General features: G+C 43.3%; 1 protein-coding gene across 1 annotated transcript; it reads left to right on the top strand.

Moving 5' to 3' along the window:
* The first annotated feature begins 745 nt into the window (after window positions 1–745).
* Window positions 746–21649, top strand: LOC149301963 (succinate dehydrogenase cytochrome b560 subunit, mitochondrial-like). Its single transcript, XM_089483161.1, has 6 exons — window positions 746–833; window positions 8703–8759; window positions 10803–10904; window positions 14427–14488; window positions 15988–16151; window positions 20481–21649. Exons 1-6 carry the CDS (start codon window positions 814–816, stop codon window positions 20583–20585), a joined length of 510 nt encoding a protein of 169 aa, XP_089339287.1. The 5' UTR covers window positions 746–813; the 3' UTR covers window positions 20586–21649.
* The last annotated feature ends 1378 nt before the right edge of the window (window positions 21650–23027 follow it).

Here is a 23027-nt window from a genome sequence, read left to right as displayed (position 1 = left end):
ATCCTTCTCCGCCAGTCTTCCATCTTGAGATTTCCAGCTCAAGCAGCGCCAAACCGGATTATTTCTGCAGTGACGCTTTACAACCAACCGAGGGGAAAAAGCCCACAGCGGTCCAGAACACACTGCAGAAATAATCCAGTTTGAGATCCCTTTAACTTCCCTGACTGGGAATTGTGGTTTATTGTAATTACAATTAATTACAATTATGTGTGTGTGTGATTAAAAATAATCACAATAATGTATAACTCATCTTAGTGGGGATTGTAGTTTATTATAATTATAATTAATTACATATATATATATATATAATTATGTACAATTCAGTTAGTGGGTATTGTAGTTTATTGTAATAATTAATTACAATTATATCTCTCTATCTCTATTGTAAATAATTATAATAACAATGTATAACTCAGCTCAGTGGGGATTGTAGTTCATTGTAATTATAATTAATATAAAATTCTGTACAATTCAGTTCAGTGGGAATTGTAGTTTATTGTAACAATTAATTACAATTATATCTATATCTGTTGTAAATAATGATAATGTAAAATTGAGCTCAGTGGGAATTGTAGTTCGTTGTGGCGCCAGAGCTCTTTGACAGAGAGAAGGCGGAATGTCTGCCAAAACTACACTTCCCATCATCCCCTCGCCTTGAGCCAGGGCAGCTTAAGCAGCCTCCTCAGACGGGATTGTTTCAGCGGGGCTTCACTTCCGCCCTTCTCCGCCTCTGGCGCCGGAAGTAGGGCAATGACGTCGCGAGGGAGCTCCGCGGGTACTTCCGGTGGGCGGAAAGAGCGGTTTTGAGTCAAGATGGCGGCGTCTCTGTTGAGGTGAAGGGAAGGAGGAGGAGGAGGTCTGAGGGCGGATGGAGGCCCTTGGGAGGCCGGGAAGGAGGCGGGCAGCGCGGGGAGGCCCTGTGGAGCCTCCTGGGGAAGGCTTTGGGGCGGAAGGGAGGCCTTCTGAGGGGAGAGAGGCGGGCGTGTAAATATAAACTCATGGGGTTTCTTTACAGCTGCCTGACCTTTCCTGTGTTGTGTGACGTGTGTCTTGTGTGCCTCATGGGACCCTATCAGGGTTTTCGTGGCACGTTTCTTCAGAGGGGTTTGCCATGGCCTTCCTCTGAGGCTGAGAGAGTGGGACTCGCCCAAGGTCACCCAGAGGGTTTACCAAGTCCGAGGTGGGGCTCGAACCCGGGTCTCCAGAGCCATAGCCTCCAACACTGAAGCCACTGGGCCTTGTGGAAACATGGCATATTGGCTCAGATGCACCCCTAATAAAATTAGAAAGAAGGCAACATGTTTAGAAGTGCGACATCGCAAAGGCAGGACTCAGTCTGCACAAGTATAGGCCTTATCGCGGGTTACAGACCGCCAAAAATACGTATGGAATGCGTATTAGGGTTAGGAAGGGGTGGTGCTTCCGCACCCCCCTAACCCTAGTATGTATTCCATACGTACAACATGGCGGTGCCCCTTCCACATGGGGGCCGCCATGTTTACGTATCGGACACTGTGCGTCCGCATATGTCGCGGCGTCTATGATGTCACAAGTCCGCCCCTGGCACCTCGCGACGTCATAGAGGCGCCGCTTAAAGAAGCTCCATTTTGGAGCTTCTTTTTTGCTCCGCAAGGGAGCCGCGCGGTGTGGCTGCGGCGGCTCCCTTACGGAGCAGGCGGCGGCGGCGGCGGCAGACCACCTCAAAGCAGCGGTCTATAACCCGCCTATATGAAGGTATAGGGCAAGTGAGCATTGTATGGACGCTGGACCCTCCGCATTCGCTGGGTTTAGGGGCACAAGACCCCTGTGAAAGTGGGGAAACACAAAGACAAAGCTGCTTTTTGACATGAGAGGCCACTTCACTAAAAAGCTCTAGGCAAAACCCTGATCGATGGCCAACATCTGCCCAAAGTGGGCCATAGAATCACACTGGAGGGCCTCCAGATGCCCAGGGAAGTGTCTTCTCTAGCAGCGTCTGGATCCTCCAGCGCACCTCCTCTATGGTCACTTTCCAGCAGAACCTCTCTGGAGGACCTAGCCATTCCTAGAGAGGACATATTCATCAAAGCCACAGATGCTGTATATGCCTGAGCGCATGCTACCAAAGTGTCCAAATGTGCATAGGCTGAAAGGCATGCGTAATATATTCCCTCAAAGTATTGATGTGCAGAAACAACAAGAGGAACCATTCGCCTTTAGGACAGCGGTTCTCAATCTGTGGGTCATGACAACTTTGGGGGTCAAATGACCCTTTCACAGGTGTCGCCTAAGATCATCGGATAACACATGTTTCCAATGGTCTTAGGAACCGAGACGAAAATAATGTTATGGATAGGGGTCACTACAACATGAGGAACTGTATTAAAAGACTGCAGCATTAGGAAGGTGGAGAACCCTGCTATAGGACCATGGTGGGGATGAGGGCTGCATGAAACTTCTTTTCAGGGTCCCTTAAAACCACCATGAAGCCTCGCTGACAGCTTCGTGTGGCAGTGTTTCCCGCTCTTTTCTTTAGCCACATCTTTTGCCAGAAGTCGATTGGGAAACTCACAAAGCCTGGACACAGGGCATCTCTTTGGTGGCTTGGAGCAGCGCCATTTGGGGACAGTCAAATACTAGACCTCCTATCAAGAAAGACATGCTGAGGGAAGGGACTAGGGTTTCGCACAAGAGAAAAGGGGATGGGAGCCTGAAAACGTTTGGGGACCATTACTCTGAACAAATTCTGTCAGGAAAGCCCCGTGAGAGTCGCCATAAGTCAGAAACAACTTCAAGGCAAACATCAATAACAACATAAGCTTAAATGTGGAGATGGATGTCAGTTTGCGGCATTTCTCCATGTGCGACTGGCTTAACTCCGTCATTTGGAAACCATTCCCTATGAGCTGGGGATGTTTGGCCTGGAGAAGAGACGGTGAAGAGGTGATATGACAGCCCTGTTTAAGTATCTGAAGGGGTGTCACATTGAGGATGGAGCAAGCTTGTTTTCTGATGCTCCAGAGACTAGAATGCAGAACAATGGATGCAAGCTACAAGAAAAGAGAGTCCACTAAACCATTAGGAGGAACTTCCTGACAGCAAGAACTGTTTGACAGTGGAGCACACTCCCTTGGAGACAGTGGAGGAAGGCGTCTCCTCCTTTGGAGGTCTTTAAGCAGAGGCTGGATGGCCATCTGTTGTGGGTGCTTTGAATGAGAGTTCCTGCATGGCAGAATGGGGTTGGACTGAATGGCCCTCCTTGCGGTCTCTTCCAACTCTAGGCTTCTATGAGTCTTATTTTCTCAGAGGGTGAATTCAAAATGCACATTTGCAGGGAAGTGGTCTCTAGTGGGTCCTTAGTGGATTCGTAGTTGTCCCCTGGACCATCCTCCTCCATATAGATGTTGTACTGACTTCAGTGGGATTTACAACCTCACTTAAAGTATTTAGGATTACAGGCTTAATGTGATTTCTTGTTGTCATAAATTAAGTCTTTTAAGGTAAGGTACCCATGTTAATCTTGCAGCACATACAGCATACCGCCTTTGGCCCTTTAACGACCAAATTACTTTATTTTGCACAGTCTTTTGTGGGCTAATGTCCATTTTGTCAGCTGCAGTGTGTGAAGAGGGATGAATGAATAGATGTGTGATTATAATAGTGAAATTAAAAGTAACTGAAATGCAGAAGTATGAAGCAGTGCTGTAGTTTGTATCCTGATGCAAGCATGGCCTTAAACTATGGCTATTAACAAACAGTAGTTGAGTGACAATACAGGCTTTTTTTTGCTTTGATAAAGCAACTGCTGTTTGTTAATGGTCATTGCAGTGGTGCTTTTTATATTTCAATTCCTTGACCCATCCACAAGTACAAATCTAATACTAGGATGAGGCACCACTCCATGCATCTGCTGGAGTTGATTTAATCCTTGGACATTTATGCCAATAGAAGTCTTTGGGGTGCCATACAACGTTTTGTAACTCTAGTCTTGATTTTGCAGCTACTCTGAAGACTCCGTCGCTTTATTTTGGTCTAAATTGTGCCTTACAGCACTTTGCCCCTGTTTTAGGTAACAAATAAATAATCCTATGGAGCAGGCCAGAGTTCTGGAGAATCAGTCCTAAACTGGTTCACCTCTTATCTCTCAGGCCAGTCCTTTAGTGTAGTAGAGCTGGAGGTTGTTGGTTTTTGGAAGCCTGGGTGGACTGAAGAGAAATGCACAAATATGATCATGATGATCATTACTGTAATCCTAGTTCATATCCCATGAGGATGTCGTGGCGTGTGCATGTTCCCATATATATGTCTGTGTTTACACACTTCTTAAGAAAAAAAGTCAGTTACTGCTCCCCAAAGGACCTTGCAGACCTAGTACTTTGAGTAACATGCTGGACAAAAGCAAGGACAGAAATGACGGTCTTTATTATATTATTCATCTGTTTTATGAAAAACATGGTCTCTCCCACCGAAAGACACAGGAATAGCCATTTTCCCATCACACATGGCAGCTGTCTTCCAGTTCACACTTCTTAGACTCAGGCTGCCGGGGGCATTTGGTCCTAATTCTGGCTATTGACCATAAATTTGCTCCCCTACTGTCTTTCATACTCAGCTGTCCCTGTTTCCTAAAACTTTCTCCTGACTTGGAAGGAGGGAGATCTGGCAAGACAAGCAAGTGAGGAGGGGGCAGTTAAAAACGTGGTGTGCTTTCTTTGTAACCTATTCTTCGGATGAAGTAGATTTCAGCCCACATTTCCAAAATCTTTGAGCTATGACAGATGGATTGTGAGCCTCTCTCCTCTCCCCTATCCATATCTTACTGTTGGGTCACCTTTCAGTGACAGCCGGACAACAGTTTGACTGGATCTGTCCGAAATAGCTTCTGTGGCCCCTGGGCCCTGGTGTGTCTTTGCAATAAAAACCCTTAAACCTTTAATTTGCCTCTTGCCCAACGTGTCAGTTTGAAATAGAAATGTGATGCTCACTGAGCCATGATAGTGACCTACCATGTCACAGATTCCTCTGCTTGTCGAATGACACAATGGAAACAAGCCAGCAATGCTTAGTTCTTCAGTCCTTGGATGGTTCTGTTTGCAGGACCTATTTTATCACCTGCTTTCAACAGTTTATGTTTAGTGGGCAAAGAAAGATGAACTGTACCATCAGCATTGATATTCTCAGTGAATCTGCCACCAAACTACCACCTGGGACACAATCTCAGCTTACTTTCAAAGGCCATCTTATTCCATCTGAACAGACCTGCTTCAGGGGGACAATGCTTAGATAGGGGGCAATACTCAGGGCAGTTTTGTCCACAACTCCAGAGCAGTCTTCCCAGATTAGATGTCCTGCACAATGTTGCATAATGATGGTTGTAGTCTAATGCAACCTTTCTGGAGCAGTAGATAACATAGTAGATATTAGTAGATGAGGCTAGTACTAAGGAGGCTCAGGCTTAAGTCCCCAGTTAGCCACAAAGCTCTCTGGGTAACCTCAGGCCAATACCTATCTTTAACCCTGATTTATCCTCAGAAAGCTTTGCTGGAGGCAAGGACATGTAAGCTGCCCTGGTCTCCTTGGAGGAAGGACAGGATAAACAGGGTCCTGCTCATTTTTTAAACAAGGGGATCTGTTTAAATTAAAGGTTTTAATTCTAGGTATGCTTTTAATTATATCTTATAACTACTTCTCTTACATTTTTAATCTCTCTTTCTGTAACTGCTTTTAATTATCTTTGTTTTAACTTTTGCAAGCCTCCTTGGGTCCCACTATTGATAGCAACAGGGGGCTTCCTATACTATTCCTGAGATGGTAGTAATGCAATGGTGTGCGAAGCGTGTCCTGCCTGGAGAGGTGGGAAAAACATCAGGGTAGGCCTTTTCCAAGGCTCTTATTTGGGCCGTCTGAGTCAAATGCTCCTATGAAGTAAGTAGGGATGTTTTCTTTAGGTCTCTTACCTCAGGCCCAAAGTTCCTTTCCTTCAGATCAGTAAACATGGCTTCCCATTCTTTCCAGTCTTGTAATAGACGGAGGATTTGAGTAATGCATCTTCTGTTCCCCAATCTGGTCTCATAACGTACAGGTCCTTCTTGGCATACCACCTCAAAGGGTCCTTTCCTTGGCGCAAAAAGTTTAGCCCCTAAGGAGGTCAACAAAAGGAAGACTCATTGGACTGTCTGAAGACATGGATGTGTGCCTTCCTTTCATAGTATGATTTCTGCACTGACTGTGCTTCTCCTAAATATTCCTGGGCGATATGGGAGACCAGTTTAAGAGGTTACTTCATGTCCAATACATACTGATGCCTAGATTGAATAGCCAGGACGAGTCTCTTGCCAGTCTTCCCTAAAAAGATCTGATATTCCCCAGGGCTGTTGCCCAAATGCAAGCTTGAAAGGAGAAAACAGGGTTGATACTTGGGAGACCTCCTTAATTGCAAACAAGGAGGATGGTGATAATTTATGCCATCCCCTGGACCTTCTTCTACCAACATCTTAAGCATGTGTTTTAGAGTTCAGTTGAATCTTTCCAACAATCCATCGGACTCAGAGTAGTAACTAAGTAGTAGTAACTAAGGTCCTTGTCAATTTTTTTAAAAAATATCTGAAATACATTAAGATTAAAAAAGGTAAAAAACTAAAATATAGTATCATTAAAAAGTATTTTAAAAAAGAAAAGAAAAAGGTGACTTCTGATCTTCCTTTTGCCAGTTATGCATATATATAGTATTCATACATCTCTCTCCAGATTTAGAACATAGGCTCTTCTATCACCAAAACCAAAAGTTATCAAGTCAATTTCCGAAGGAGTTCCCCATTTTTAAGAAATGTCCCTAATGGTCTTCCTCCAATCAAACCAGACAGTTTATCCATTTTTACCACCTCTGTCAGTTTCAACACCCATTCCTTCTTAGTAGGTAGTGTTGGGTTCTTCCATCTTTGAGCATAGAACAATCTTGCTGCCATGGCCATATATCAAAATAATCTTCCTTGATTCTGTTCCAACTCTGCATCCCTCAATCCCAAGAGGAAAAGATCCAGTTTTAATTGAATATTGATTAGAGCAGGTCTCCAGGACTCCTGGCTCAGCCATGGAAACCCACTGGATGACCTTGGGCAAGTCACACTCTCTCAGCCTCACAGAATGACCATGGGAAATCTCCTCCAAAGGAACGTGCTAAGAAAACTCCATGATAGGCCTTAGGATCGCCATACATTGGAAACAACTTCAAGGCACACAACAACAAATTGCTTTAAAAGTGTTTTAATAGTGAAACGTAAGGTGTATTTGGTTGCATCTGTTTTAAAATATATTACGAGTCATCTTGAGTTCTAGCTCTGAGGCAAAGGCTAGATATTGAGAGAGTGCGTGAGAGAATATGAGTACAAGTTTGTTGCCTTTATATGTTTTGAATGCTATAGTTTTTAAAATGGGACTCTTTGTCCCCATCCATGTGGACCAAAAGATCTATGTTCCCCTGGCCTGATGTTATCCTTTCTAGATGACGAAGGCTGGCCCTAGGCTAGGATTGGGCAGACTAGATGCGGATCCTGTGGATCTGGCCCAGTCCCAACCCCAAAGGTCCTATATCTTGTGTAAAAACACCCCAGGGGCCATCCAGTCCAACCCCCCTGCCATGCAGAAACTCACAATCAAAGCACCCTGGACAGATAGCCAACCTGCATCTGTTTAAAAACCTCCAAAGAAGGAGACTCCACCATACTCCAAGGGAGTGTGTGCCACTATCAAACAGCTCTTGCTGCCAGGAAGTTGTAACTTGCATCCATTGTTCTGGGTCCTATTCTCTGGAACAGCAGAAAACAAGCTTGCTGCATCCTCAGTAAGACACCCCCTTCAAATATTTAAACAGGGCTATCATGTCACATCTTAACCTTCTCTCCTCCAGGCTAAACATACCCAGCTCTCTAGGTCTCTCCTCATAGGGCATGCTTTCCAGACCTTTCTCCATTTTGATCACTCTCTTCTGTTTGCAGCAGAGTTTCTGAGGAACTCTCCCGTGAGAGCCAGCAGACTGTATGTACTCATGTGCCCCTTACCTGTTGCCGCTGTCACTTCCTCCCTGAAGGCCTCCGACTCAGCTAGAGATGTTGGAAAGGGGCACCTGGCCCTGTGGGTGTAGCCAGGAGTCCCATTTCTGCCCTTGTGAGTTGCAGCAGGGGCATTCAGAGAGGATACGATGACAGCGACAGGCAAGGGGTATGTGGCAGATGTGTGGCATGCAGTGGGTGGGTATATGAATGCCAGGTTCTGCGCTGGGCTGGGAAACTGGGAGCAGGATATCACAGTGTTTCCTTGGTATCCTTCCCATTTCTTGAAGCCGTTTGTTTCAAAATCACTTTAGGCTGAGGCTGAGAGATGCCTGCATAAGGAAGAGCCCTTCCTCCAATCCATCTGCCTTGATCCAGGCCTTAAAGGAAGAGAAGAACCACTGGACCTCATCCCCTTTCCCTCCCGTCATTCCCTTCTCCTTTTGTTTCGTGTCTTTTAGATTGTAAGCCTGAGGGCAGGGAACTGTCTGATTAAAAATAATATTGTAAGCCGCCCTGAGAGCCATTAGGGCTGAAGGGCAGGATATACATACATACATACATACATACATACATACATACATACATACATAAGGTTACATATTGCATTCTTGGCTACCAGGAAGAATGAGCTTCCATTTGTAAACATAACACAAAATTTGTCTTTCCTTTCAGATTAGCTGGCCGGCGCTGCCTCTGCGTTCGTCTTGGTCCAGGACTCTCCAGACAACCGTATGTTTTTAACAGTAAAAGAGCTTTGTTAATTCCCCTCCTCCTTCTCCTGTTAGGATCTTCTCAGGATCTTCACAAGATTCCCTCTTCTTGTCAAATCTCATCTCCATATATTCCACAGTTCACTTGCTATTAAAAATACTGGCAGGGTGTTAATCCTACAATTGGTGCCTTCGATAACCTGCGGGTCATTTAAGAAATTGCAGTATGATGCATCCAACAGTGTTCACTGGCTGACTGACCCGAGGGCCTTTCCTGCTATTTTAATGTAGCAACTGATGTTGAGAATCATGCTACTTCTGGTCCTGGATGTGACATAAAGTCTTTGTGACTAGTCTGCCCTTGATAGCCTTATTCTCCATGCACTTGTCAAATCTCTTTTTAAAGCAGACTTATGTTGATGGCCATCACCATATCTTGTGGTATTGAATTTCATTAAAATAATTTGCCCAAACCACATGGATGAACCTAGTGGTTGAACATGTGTTTTGCATATGTCAGTCCTTAGCATCTCTGACTAGGGAAGAGAGTCATGTCTGAAAATGTTAAATGCTGCCAGACAATGTAGATAGACAGTGTGACGTCAAAGGCTTTCACAGCCAACATGCATAGTTTTTCAGGCTATGTGGCATTGTTCTGCAAGAGTTTATTCCTAACATTTCGCCAGGATCTGTGGTTGGCATCTCCAGAGGATGTAGACACTATTAAGCTGTGTTACCTAATGGTTTGGCTAAAACGAGGCACATAAAATAGAAAAGTTCATAAAACAGAAGACCTCTGAATTCGACAGAACAGAAGAACTCTTAACTGCAGCGTTAGTTTGATAGCCAGCTAAAGGATAATTCAGGAGCCACCCCTAGCCTCCTGTGAAAGGGATTTGTACTGAGGCTTTCAAATCTGTATATTTTTAATCTGTTGCTTCTTTTGCATGGTGAAATACTTTATTTGCCTTGCTAGATTTTAACCTTCATCTTGCTTCTTTGTCAATCTTTCATTGTATTTTATATTTTAACAGAATGTACACTGCCTGGCCAACTCTGGTTAATGAGCAGTTTAAAGGTGCAATGAATAAATGAAATGCCAGAATGAAAGGGTTGGATCCATAATTGTGAGCTGTGTCAGTGACTTCTAGCCATGATATATATGGAAGACCTCCGTGACCAAGCAGGGATCACTCAGCTAACAACATTTTGGCAGTTAGGGGTTGGCTTTGGATATTATGCTATTATTTATGTGTATGAATGCATATGAGAGTGAGGGCCAACATGGTGTAGTGGTTTGAAGATTGGAGAACTGGAGAACATTGGACTCTGGAGAACAGGGTTCAAATCCCTGCTTGGCCATGGGAACCTTGGACATGTCACACTCTCTTGGACTCAAAGACAAAGGCAAACTTCCCTGAACAACTCTTGCCAAGAAAACCCTGTGAGGGGGTCACCTAAGGGTCATCATAAATTGGAAACAACTTGAAATATGTGAGAGTAAAGTTGTCATTTGGCACACAAAATTGTAATTTAGATCATGTGTTGGCTAATGAAACAGCTAGCCCAAATTCTAGTAAAACAAAATCTGGAGTAACCCAGGAGCAGTGTACCTTTGAGTATGCAGCTCTCAAGACAAACAGGGAGTGAAGGGGGGCAAAATCACATGTCAGCAACCCATCAAAAATTGGGCTATCTGCTATGGAAAATAAGATATTGAGCTACAGTGGATCTAGTGGGGCTCTCTTGATGTTCTTCCAGAGGAACAAAAATGCACGCAAAGCATCTGGAGAATCTCTTCCCATATCAGCCAGCCTTTGCATTTCAGCACCTAGTTAAAACCTTTCTCTTTGTTTATCCATACTAAACGTCAGGTGTTTTTTCGCTCATGAACTAGTCATAATCATTCCTCTCTATTTTAACGTATTACTCTTTAATGTTGTATGTTGTTTTCTGTTTGAAATAGATGTTTCAAACTCCTGTGTATATTTGAGACCCATTTTTGGATGAAAGTACACTTAATAAATGCCATAAATAACATCTACACTGTTTTTTATTCCAGTCTGGTCTCCATGGCAACAACTGCAAAAGAAGAAATGGCCCAATTTTGGGACAAGAACACTCAGTCCAGCCGCCCTTTATCCCCTCATATCACCATCTACCAGTAAGAGCTATCTTAGATAAGAGGCAGAGAAGTGTTGGTTGGGGTGATTTAATCGAGTGTTACACTTTCTTAGGAAAGTGGTGAGGTGCATTTATTTCCTTCCTTTCTGCCCAAGAAGCACAGAGTCGTATCTAGTGGAGGTCAGTCTTCATACTTGTCACTCTGTCCCTATGAGGTCCCTGCAGAATTTAAAGGCCATGTCAAAAACAGATTTGCACTATTAAGACTAATTGACCAGGAGTCAGAACTCTATGTTCTTAACTAGAAAATGTTGTTGCATTTATCAGGTAAAGAGGGGAAGACAGAAGAGATAAACCATGTCTTCTAGTCCCTAGTGTGAGAAGCCCTCTTTCTGGAAACTCACAAGATTTATCGTTATTAACTGCCATTGTGTTAATTTATGACAACCCTATAAATGAGAGGCTCCAGGTGACTCTGTTATCAATTGCTCTGCTCGGGTCTTCCAGACGCAGGGCTGTAGCTTGCTTGAGTCTGCTTACCTGTAATACAGTTGTCTTCTTTTCCTGCTGCCTTCTGCCTTTCCAATCATCATTGTCTTTTTTAATGAGTCACTCATATATGTACAAAGTATGACAGTCTCAATTTAGTCGTCTTGGCTTCTAGGGAGAATTCAGGCATGATTTGCTCTTAGGCCCAAGTGGCGGCTAATGACATAAGCAACTGCTATAAAATTCAGTGAACAAAGCAGAATGATGATTAGATTAGACTATGTGGTTGTAACTTGCCCAAGGTCTCCCAAGAAGCTATATGGTTGAGATGGGATTTAAATTGAGTTCTCTCTGGCCCAAGTATTTTACTCTAACATGGCACCACACTGGCTCTTTGGGGACAAAATTGCAACCTTGATTTACACATTGCATTCTGAGCACTAGCTTTGGGGTTTCTTTGTAGAATCTGCAGCCCAGTTTCAACTGTGACAGCCTTGAATTTTACATTTATGTGTTCCTTTATACCCCTTTGCTCTTTCTTTCTTCCACTGCCCTCCCAAGATTCCTACCATTGGAGTAATGTCATTTCTCAGCCACCTCCACAGATTCCTCCATCCTTTTTTTCCCTCTAGCTAGATTCTTTGCATAATTCTGAGTGCAGACATGGAGCTAGCTGTAATGGTTTGCTCCTCCTAAGCCATTTTGCAGTTCCTATAGTTCATTACGGAGTGCTAGTTTTCTTCCTACCTTCCTTACATTGTGAATTAAATTCGCAGATTTAAATGGCAAGAAAAAGAAAGGAACACCAACAACTACCTTGCCAAGCAGTGTTGTCTTTTTAAATGTGTCACTCATGTTATCTCCAAAGTATGACAATCTCAATTTAAGGCCTATAAGCATGGGCCAACAGGCTTTGTGTTGTCCTGTCCAGACAATGCGAGCCATTAGCCTCAAGCCGAGATCAGACAGACTGGATGGAAATCCAATGGATCCAGCCAGATCCCGGCCCAAAGGGGCCTTAACCCAGTCTAAAAATAGGGGCTTTGCCACAAAGTTGCTAGGAAATTCTGCATCAACAGCCAGCTGACTAGACAGCCCAATACACCCCATACTTGCCTCCGCCGTCGTGTCTGCTGAGAAAACCCCCATTATGGCCTGTGGCATTAGAAGGGAGCACATGACCCAATTTGTGTTGCCAAGTGCCCCACTTCTGCCCCTTACAGTCCGTGGTGGGTCTTCTTCCCAGATGCAATGTCGGTGGCAGATTCAGGATGCACAGCAGTAGTAGTTCCATAGCACGGTGGAGGGCGGCCATGTAAACATCCTCCCATCACAAGGATAGCATTGGCTTGGCCCATCTGCTCAGGGGCCAAGTTTCCTTGGCTTCTAAGGAGAGTTCAGCAGCCAGCCAGAAAGTTGATCAGAAGCAGGATATAATTTCAACAGCACCGTCTTATCCTAGCATGTGTGTTCCTCCTCATTAATAGATTTTGCCATTTTGACTCAAAATAAAATTGAAGCACACAATAAAATAAATTGTACATTTTGCATAAAGGTGTAAAAACCCTCCCTGAATGTGGTGAACCTCTCCAAGACTTAACAGCAGCAACAAAGCCTTGATATCAGAGGGCAGTGCACACCCCAGCCTTTTTGTATCCTCCCATTGACTTTGTGAGGACAAACCCAGAATAATTTGCATCACTCATTTAAAGCCATGTATAGCCTAGGGAAATTATGAAATTCATGAGGGTGCCATAAGTCGACAGATGACTTGAAGTCATATACATGCACATGGAGCTTAAAGTTACCTCTTGTCATGAGATTCTGGGAATATCACTTGCAGTCCGGCTATATATATATATATATATATATTACTTATAACCTGCCTTTCCCTGAATTGGGATCTAGGGGATTGGACAGAATGGAAAAGCTGGCTTACCTCCAGGGTTTCCTGATTCTCAGGGAAAACCCGCTAACCAAACAGACACCTTTCACAATGGACTGAACACACATGGGCAGTCCACCCCACCCTGCTTCATCTGGAAGGACAGACCTGCCAAAGTGGGGCATTTTCAGGTACAAGCTGTGCAAGGAGCCCAGGTGGTGCAGTGGTTAAATGTCTGTACTGCAGCCACTCACTCAAAACCATAAGGTTGCGAGTTCAATCCTAATGAAAGGGCTCAAGCCTTCATCCTTCTGCGGTTGCTAAAATGAGTACCCAGATTGTTGGGGGCAATTAGCTTACACTTTGTAAACTGCTTAGGGAGTGCTTAAGTGCACAGATAAGTGGTATAGAAATGTTAATGCTATTGTTATTGCTATAGGTCACATTTTTGCTGTTCCACTGCAAACCCACGTGTATAAGCTCACAGATGCACTGCCAGTGGTCACTAGTCATCACCCTTGTCTCATCCACCTGCCAGTCTTTTTGATGCCTTGTGCAACCAACCGTGCGACTGGCCATTCAATCACATAAATGATTGACCACCTGTACTGTGTATTAATGCACCCAGTGACACATTGGCATTGCCCAGTCATGAAGGCCCCACCATACATGCCCCTTTCCTCCCAGCCCCCTGTTGGACTGGCCAGTTCATTAACGTTACAATTGCATCCATTGTATTGTTGGTGCCTATGTTGGTTGTCATTTCGCTTCATGGTGTCAAGAACTGGCCTTTCCCCCGGGGAGTTCAGCAAACAAATCTGTGTTGCAGATGATAAAACATTATTCCAGAAAATCCATATTTGTTATGAAGACATCTGTAGACAGAAGTGTCATCATCCATGAACATTGGCATAACATTAACAGTACTCCGCTGCTAAACTTCTACAATGTGTCTAGTGTGAGACTTCTGAGGCTGGTAAAATAATTCAGGCATGGGACTTCATTTAGCCATGGATTTAGTCTTTTTGTGACTATTATAGCTTGCTGGGGCACCTATTGTCCTAGCAGCTGATACTGAGAAGCTTTGTGCCTGTTGATACTAATGAGAGCATATATAACCATCGTGACTAGCCCTGTCTTCTCTTTATGTCAATTCTCAAGTCCATCACTATGTCTTTTCTCTTTCAGATGGTCTCTCCCCATGATGATGTCCATTTCCCACCGTGGTACAGGAGTTGCAATGAGTTTAGGTACTTTACCTTTTTCTCTGTTTGTTCACCAGTGATGTTATCATCAATGATAGAACAGAATGTACCACTTAGAATCATAGAATCGTAGAGTTGGAAGAGACCTCTAGGGCCATCCAGTCCAACCCCTGCCATGCAGGAAATTTAAATCAAAGCATCCCCGACAGATGGCCATCCAGCCTCTGTCAAACTGCAAGTGTTGGTCTGTAAGTATGGGTGTGTGTGGCCCCTCTGGAAAAAATCCCTACAAGTAGAACCTTCTCAAAGCCCTTTCCTCAATATCTGCTAGCTTTTTCTTGAAGGGCATGTTGTTCTATCATAATAACACAGAACAACATCAGGAAGTAAGACCTTCCACCTGCATGTTCAAGTGGTATAGTTCTTTCTGTCATCTCAGGCTTCAAAATACAGTGGTTCCTTGGTATCCACTGGGGCTTGGTTCCAGGACTCGCTTTCCCCTAGATACCAAAATCTGTGGATGCTGAAGTCCCATTATATAAAACAGGGGTAATAAAATTGTCTCCCTTATGTAAAATGGCAAAATTAATGTTTGCTTTTTGGATTTAAAAAAATATATATTTTCAAGACACGGATCCATAGATTCAAGTTTGAATCTATGGATGCAGAAGGTCAACTGTAAGCATGCACACAATTGGAGTCTTCAAAGCCTGTTTCTAACTGTATATTTGAAGTTTAAGCCCCTAAGTTCAATGCTATTTGCTCCTATGTAAATGGGGATAAATAAGTGGAACCTCTATTGTCAGAGGACAATAGAGTACATTTTCTATACTTATAAATATCAGACATAGAGGGTAAACAGCATTATGCATGTTGCTTTCATGCCCTGATTAAATTTACCAGAAACATTTGGATGGCCGGGGAGAGAGAGAGAGAGAGAACAAAGGTGCCAGACATACCATTTGTAAGCACCTGGCCAAATGTTAGTGGTTGGTTGGATGGGAGAATAGCTAACAACAGTTAGGCGCCACTCTTACTTCATTTGCTTGCCCTTCCCTACCAACCTTCTTGGTAGTGCCACCTGGAAGAGGTCAGGGAAAACAGGAGGAAAAGAGTGAAAGCCCAGGGGTGGCAGAGAGAAACCCTGCTCCCATCTTCCAATGCCCAGATGGCATGTGCACTCTGGCCAAGTTGTCTTGATCCTTGCCAGCTTTCTCTCCTCTTCTCTTCTCCGCTACCTATCAGTTTGGCTGTTTCTAGACTTGTTTCTAGACTTTGGCTTTAGGGCTTTTCTCTTGCCCATTTGCAAGTGAAGGCTTGGTGACATGTCATTGCCTGGGATGTGAATTTTCCAGAAGCTTTTGCAGAGGCAGGGGCTTATCTTTTTGAATGCTTCTAGTTGCTGTGTACCCCCCAGTTGTTGTTTCTCGTTTGATATAAGCAGCGTGATAGCATTTGGGGAGCTGGCAATTAATTATAATTAATTTTGTTTGATTTATATAGCTCTTCAGCATTCCTATTCTTCCTTAAATGTGTTTTTCCAGGAGTGTCGCTCTTTGGCTTAAGTGCTCTGGTACTTCCAGGGCATTTTGCTGACTATCTGGAGCTCATCAGGTCCCTCAGTCTGGGCCCTGCTCTCATCTACTCAGCAAAGTTTGCCTTGGCTTTCCCCTTGACCTTCCACACTTGGAATGGAATCAGACATTTGGTAAGTAACCTTTTTGTGTAACTTTGGGAAGGTTGAATTGGGGTTCAGTCTTTCTTTGTTTTTGCAGCTGATGGAGCTCTGTCGGATCCTGTTCTACCAAATTTCTATTTCCCTCCAGCATCCTTTTTCACAAAGTGGCCAATTGGATGCTTCCAAAAAGAAATGTTTTATGCTGCATTTCTATCACAGCTGTTTTACTTTTACAACAAATAAAAAAAAACCACAGTGAAACATTAGAAACATAAACAAAAACACTTTAAAAACAGGTATAATAAAATGGTGAAAAATGATTCTACTGAGAAGACAAGTTAAAAGGCCAGGTTAAAGGTATGTGTGACACCTGCCTCCATTGGTGTAGTGTGTTGAATGTTGGACTATGATTTTAGGGGCCAGAATTCAAACCCCGGCTGGGACATGTAAGCTCACCGGGTGACTTTGGGCAATTCACACTCTCTTAACTCAGAGGATGGCAATGGCAAACCCCGTCTGAAGAAACTTGCCAAGGAAACCACACTGTAGGTTCGTGTTAGGGTCGCCACAAGTCAGAAATGACTTGAAAGCACACAACAATTTATTAATACATAAATCTTTTTCAGCTTTCATTATCTTTTGTGAAGACTGAAAATAATAATAGTTTTTCCACCCAAAAAAATCACTTTTGGTCCTATCACTCAGATAATGAAATACATTACAGTCTGAACCCACAAGATTGGCAACCATGATTTCACTTACCCTCAGCTTGGCGGGGGGGGGGGGTCTCTCTAGGCATATCAGGGTCCTCCAGGGAAACTCTTTGGTCAACTTCACTTGGAAAATGGAAGCTTCAAAGCATTATGCCGGCACTCTACTCAAACAGTTTCACTTTTTGGAGGTTTTTTTGGATTTCTGGATAAAGAATGCTTAACCTGTAGTTAAACATTGCTTCAGCCAGAAGATGTCAAAATATAAAAACAATATTTGTCTTTGTTGTTAGCCTCCATCAAACTGACTTCATTTTATGGTGACCTTATGAATGAGAGATCTCCAAGTCATCTATTATTATTATTATTATTATTATTATTAACCTTTATTTATAAAGCGCAGTAAATTTACACAGCACTGTACATACAATCTTTTTAATTGGATGGTTCCCTGCCCTCAGGCTTACAATCTAAAAAGACACGACACAAAAGGAGAAGGGAGTGGTGGAGGGGAAGAGGATGAGGGCCAGCAGTTCTTCTCTACCTCCGAGGCCTGGATCAAGGCAGATGGACTGGAGGGAGGGCTTGGCTTCTTAATGGATGGTTAATCATCTTCCAGGGAGGCCTGTTGGAGCTAGCCTGCCTTACTAGTAGGATAATACATGTAAAATACATAGCAATACAGGACACGATTCAATAAAACAGGCAACAAAAGAACATCAAATAGCAAGTGACAATTTGACATCTGGTCAACAATAGCCCTGCTCAGGTCTTGCAAGCACAGGGTCATGGTTTCTACGTGACTACATAGCAGAAGATGGAGAAACTCTGCTAATTCTATCCTCCCAATTCTAGTGTAGCTAAAAAGTTTCCAACTAGACAGGATGAAAAGGAAAAGAGTACTTTAAGGCTCTGGTTGTTTTGTGTTTTTTGCTTCAGTGTGTTTACTACTACTTTCCTTCAAAGTAGCCAGTGTGGCATCCTGGTTAAGATGTAGGAAGATCTTGTAGCACCTTTGGAATGAACTAAAGAAAGAGTTTGGCAGCATGAGCTTTCGTAGACTTAAACCTACTTCCTCAGATTCATCTTCCTTAAGTCTATGAAAGCTCATGCTGCCAACTTCTTTCTTTCAAAGGTGCTACAAGATCTCCCTACATACTGATTCTGCAGACTAACACAGCTATATCTTTGAATTCTACCATGATGGTTAAGAGTGTGGGATAGGAAACCAGAGGATCATGTTTTAAGCCTCATCTCATTCTCTCGCTTGAGCCAGCCATGCTTACATCTCAGGGTAGCATATGAGCATAGCAGGAGAAACAACAGAGGGTTTATTCAGATGTTTTTGTTAGTGTGTCAGTGTGAATAACCTCACTCACTTATTACGGTTTAGTTGTTCACACTATTTATATATTGGAACCTCATCTCTGCAATGTCTCTTATTCACACAGATCATCACTGTGAATAAAGATGGAGTTGATGATGCGGATGTATTCAAAACACATTCATGGCATGCAGAGTTTTATCCTGGGTTATCCCAGATCTATTCACATCTGTTACTCACACACCTGACAATGCGAATCTTTTAGGAAATTTGGGGGGGGGGGGGGGGACAAATAGATTATCATGGGTTAAGTGAGTTTATTGGCAGCCCCCACAAAATGTGCTCCGGTGCATTCAAAATGCATGTGAACAACAAAGATTCATCCCACATTCTACCAGGATTATTTTCACCCTCTGAATAACCCCTAAATTAAATTCCTCAACCTGGCCCCTCCAGATGCATAATACTATGACTGCTGTCATCCCCTGACCTGCACAATATGGCTATGTTGGCCTGGGATGGTGGAGATGATAGGATTCATCTTGAAGAGCATCCACCATATTCTATATTGTGGAAGGCTGCCCTAAGGAAAGAAATTTTTGAAACAGGAGCAACATCAGATTATATTGATCATTCTGTGTCCAGTTAGTTTAAAAGCATGTCTTAAACCATAGGATTTTGAAAGCAAAGGGAAGGGTTAAGCTTGCTTGAAGCAACCAGAAGTTGCATCTTGTATCAGTATCCTTTGTTGTCATTCTCTATGTTGTGAGCTGGCTGACACTTTTGAAAACGATTAGATCTGTCAGCCTTTTATGTTTTCCCCTTTTTATTCTATTTTTTAATGGTTCTGAATGCTCACTTCTGGAGCTCTGCAGCATTCCCTTGAAAGCAACTGAGGTCAGTACTTGCCCAGGGCTGAGACTTTGGTGCAGACATTCTCCCCCTGAAGAAGTGTGAGCCCTGCATGTGTGATTTCCATTTTAGAAAGAAGACTATAAAGGCCAAGGACTGACTCCACCGCCAGGCTTGTGGGCATCTTATGCCACTCCAAATGACCCTCCTCCAAACAGTGATTATGGATTCCTCCCTCCCAGCCTTCACTTTTTTGGGGGCTTGCGGGGGGAGAGAATTCAGAAAATAAAATCTGGAGGGTATTCTGGATTAGAAGGAAACGAAATGGGCTTTTGCTCAGGGAAAGGCATGTTTATGCTTGCTGGACTTGAAATAGAGATTAACTTTCTGTGCCATTTTACATTATTGGGGAGGTGTAGACGCTACTGTCACTACATACATACAGCTATTTGAAGGGGCCATGACTAGAATCATAGAATTGTAGAGTTGGAAGAGACCACAAGGGCCATCCTGCCATGCAGGAACTCAAAAATCAAAGCATCCTAACAAATGGCCATCCAGCTCTGTTTAAAGACCTTCAAGGAAGGAGACTCCACCACTCTCCCAGGAAGCGTCTTCCACTGTTGAACAGCCCTTACTGTCAGGAAGTTCCTTCTAATGTTGAGGTGGAATCTCTTTTCCTGTAGCTTGCATCCCTTGTTCCAGGTCCTGTTCTCTGGAGCCAAGTCAGCATTTGAACCCTGCTCTCCAGAGTCATAGGCCAATGTTCAAACCAGTACACCACACCGGCTCCCCCATTGTAAATGCAACAGGGCAAATCTGCCCCTGTGTTTGTGTGTATTTGATGGTTAACTTTTCCATGCAGTCTGTAAAGGTCATTTGGGTCTCTTTCTAGTGTGTTGCACTGGACTGAAGTATGTTAACTTTCTAAAAAGAAGAGCTGCCTTGCTTAAACACATGAATTGAGTCCCTCTAGGGACTATCGGTGGGCAACCTGTGGCCCTACAGACGTTGTTGAACTGCAGCTCCCATCTTCCATCTCCTCCCCTGGTCCAACATTGTTTTTTCCCCACCAGTGGACATCTCAGTGCTCTAAGAAGGCCCAGAAGCAGGGCATAGAGATGATAATGTTTCTTTATTGTTTGTCTCCATTACAGCTATACTGCCTCTTAACATAGAATTTTCAGTAGTCGTTGATATACCCACAAATCGTATTGTATCTTTCTATTGATATAATTTAACTTACTATATGTCACTCTTTGTAGTAGAGTGTGATTTGGTGTAAATGGATTGAACACGTGGCATCTCCTCTATCTCTAATTTCATTATTCAGTTGTCTTTCTTGCGTCTCCCCTCTCAAAAACTGTCCTGGGAAATGCTTGGTGCAGGGAATGGTTCCTGCTGGTTGCTTTCTGGTTTCCTGAAATATCTTGATCTTCTTTCTCTCTTTTTTTTATCATTTTTATTTTACAGGCATGGGACATGGGCAAAGGATTCAAGATACCTCAAGTCTACCAGTCTGGAGTCCTTGTCCTCATCTTGACAGTTTTGTCCTCTGTTGGGATTGCAGCCATGTGAACCTGAGCTAGGAGCAGCTCTCCTCCCACCATTATGGCTCTACTCCATTTCATACATGATTTACTAAATCAAAGCTTTGGGAGTGTGCCTGCCAATTCTTGGTCTAGATACAGTCAGGTTGGCGATGCAGAGTGAGTGAACAGTTCACAGATCAGTACATGATTAATTGTAAATTGAAAAGAGGCAGTTATTTTGCTGTCTCTCAGATTGGCCGAAATTACCATAGAAATTCCTATATATTGCTGTGTGTTTGTGATGTCCAACATTCTTAAGGACTTAAGGGATCTTCTCCGGCCGAAGCCGAAGACTTGGATGTACACGATTCTAGAAGGCCGAGAAGAGCAGAGTACTGACTGTCTAAGAAGTTCTCATACAATCTACCACAAGCCTTTGCTTTTCTCAGCTGTATGCTGTCTTTTCTTTTTCCTCACCCTCCGTTTCCAAAGGCTAGAGACAATACCAGCCTTTGTACACAGCTGAGGGAGAAGGGAGCTCCAGCAGTGCAGTGTGTGAGCGAACATGTGGGTATATTTTTAAATGGACAACAATCCCCATTGATGGCTGAACTGTGGCAAGACCAGCACATTCAGCTTTGGCCACCTCCAGCTGCTGTCCTATTCTTGTCCCTTTATCTCTGGAATACTGACATGAGGTTGTTTTAGGGACTGCAGCCTAAGGCTCTCTCTATTGAAAAGTTTATGATAACCTGCTTAAATGTTGTGTTACTTTAGCCCCATGCAAGACACACCAGACATAGAAAGGAAATGACATATTCGTGTGTTAGGATGTTAGGACATTGCCTCTTTTGCAGAGAACTGGACCTGTTTAATTCAAATATTTAAGAATTGGCTTGTCTTCCTCTTTTTCAAGAGCTATCATCAGCCAAGTCTATGGACAGCATCCCCTCTGTAAATATGATCTGTTGTGTGCTGAAGTTGAATGGCCTTCTTTCTTAGGGTCGAAGCATCTTCCCTCTCAATTGTCACAACTGTTGCTTTGGTTTTATAAAGGACTTGCCCTTTCTGTTAATAAATAAGCCTCAGCCTTTTGTTGGTCAAATAACAGTACTGGTTCAAAGTTATTTTACATGTTTCTGGTTAGGAAGGGATGGTATGCTGTAGAAAACCAGTTGCCACAGGTCCCTTACTTGGTTCTTGATGCAGACTTGCCCAGCCTTTAAAATGTTGGCATACTTTAAGGCCAAATGCACCACTCATCCACTACTGTGGCTCAGTAGTAAAGAACATGTTCTCTGTGCATAAAGTCTAGCTTTGGCATCTGTAGCAAGAGCTAGGGGAAATTATTTTTTGATAACAAAATTATAAAGACTGGAATATTTATTTATATAAGTAAAGGACAATATCTCATTTATAGAACATAGTGACCTGCAAAAGCAATGTTGCAATGGAAACTGCTCCATTCTGGGGACCAGTCAACGAATCATAGCTGCTTGCAGGAGACTCCATTCTCCACCACCAGATTTTCTATCTTTCCTTTCCAGAACAGTATTCTGTGATCTGGGAACATTTTCCTTATTCACTGGACTATGTTGCTCCCTCTCTCCTCACTTTTGTCTTTCTTTTGCCCCCATTTCTTTTGTGCCTCTGTGTTTCTGCAACCCTTAGGGTGCCTGTCCAGCAAAATCTGCTGCTACTTCCCTTATACGTATGTGTCATGATTTCAGCTACATTAAATGTATAGAATGAATTTTCTACTAGTGTACAGCAAACTTTCCCAACCTGTTGCTGTCCATTTGTGTCAGACTACAGCTCTCTTCTTCCCCAGCATTGAACTGGTACACTTTTTAGCCATGCTTCACTTTCAGTGGCTGGGGGTCTAGGTCAGCCATTTTATGTTCCTTTCCTCTCCCTGCTGAATTCTCCAGTGTTAATAGTGTTGCATTGTGCTGACAGAGGCCCAGTCTGTAACATTTCACACTGAAGTGGAGTAAAAGGAAGAGCTGAGCATATACATGTAGAATTCGCCAGCCGAAATACCGCATCAGTTTGTGATGCTAAAAATAGGAAGGCAGGGGGAGGAGAAATCTGATCTAACCTGTTTCTTTCTTCCCACCGCAATACAGTCTATCAAAACAGATGATCCCCTGATCATCCTTGCAGCTTTTGAAGGTTCCTTTAAAAGCCTGTCACTTTGATGATCAAAAAGAGGCTTTCCTTGATGGGTACCTTCTTTTGTGTTAAACCAATTATGTGTGCCCATAATTAAGAAGAGTTTACTCCTTGGCATTGTTTTCATCCCATTTTTTGGTTTCAGATATATTCATTGGAACATGTTGGATGCTAATGAGGCTGGAAGCCTTTGGAATCCTGGAACAGATTCCATCAGTGTTTTGAAAACTAATTAGCTGGGATTCTCCCCTGCCATCCTTCTCTTTGGAAACGTGCTTGGCATTGAAAGAGTGCCATTGCTCTGCCTTCAGGG

Source organism: Sceloporus occidentalis, unplaced genomic scaffold, assembly GCF_023333645.1.
Source record: "Sceloporus occidentalis isolate IW3139 unplaced genomic scaffold, rSceOcc1.0.p SCAF_20, whole genome shotgun sequence".
In the NCBI taxonomy this organism is placed as follows: domain Eukaryota; kingdom Metazoa; phylum Chordata; class Lepidosauria; order Squamata; family Phrynosomatidae; genus Sceloporus; species Sceloporus occidentalis.
The sequence above is the reverse complement of the archived record's forward strand: the minus strand, read 5'-3'. Positions and strand labels throughout refer to the sequence as shown.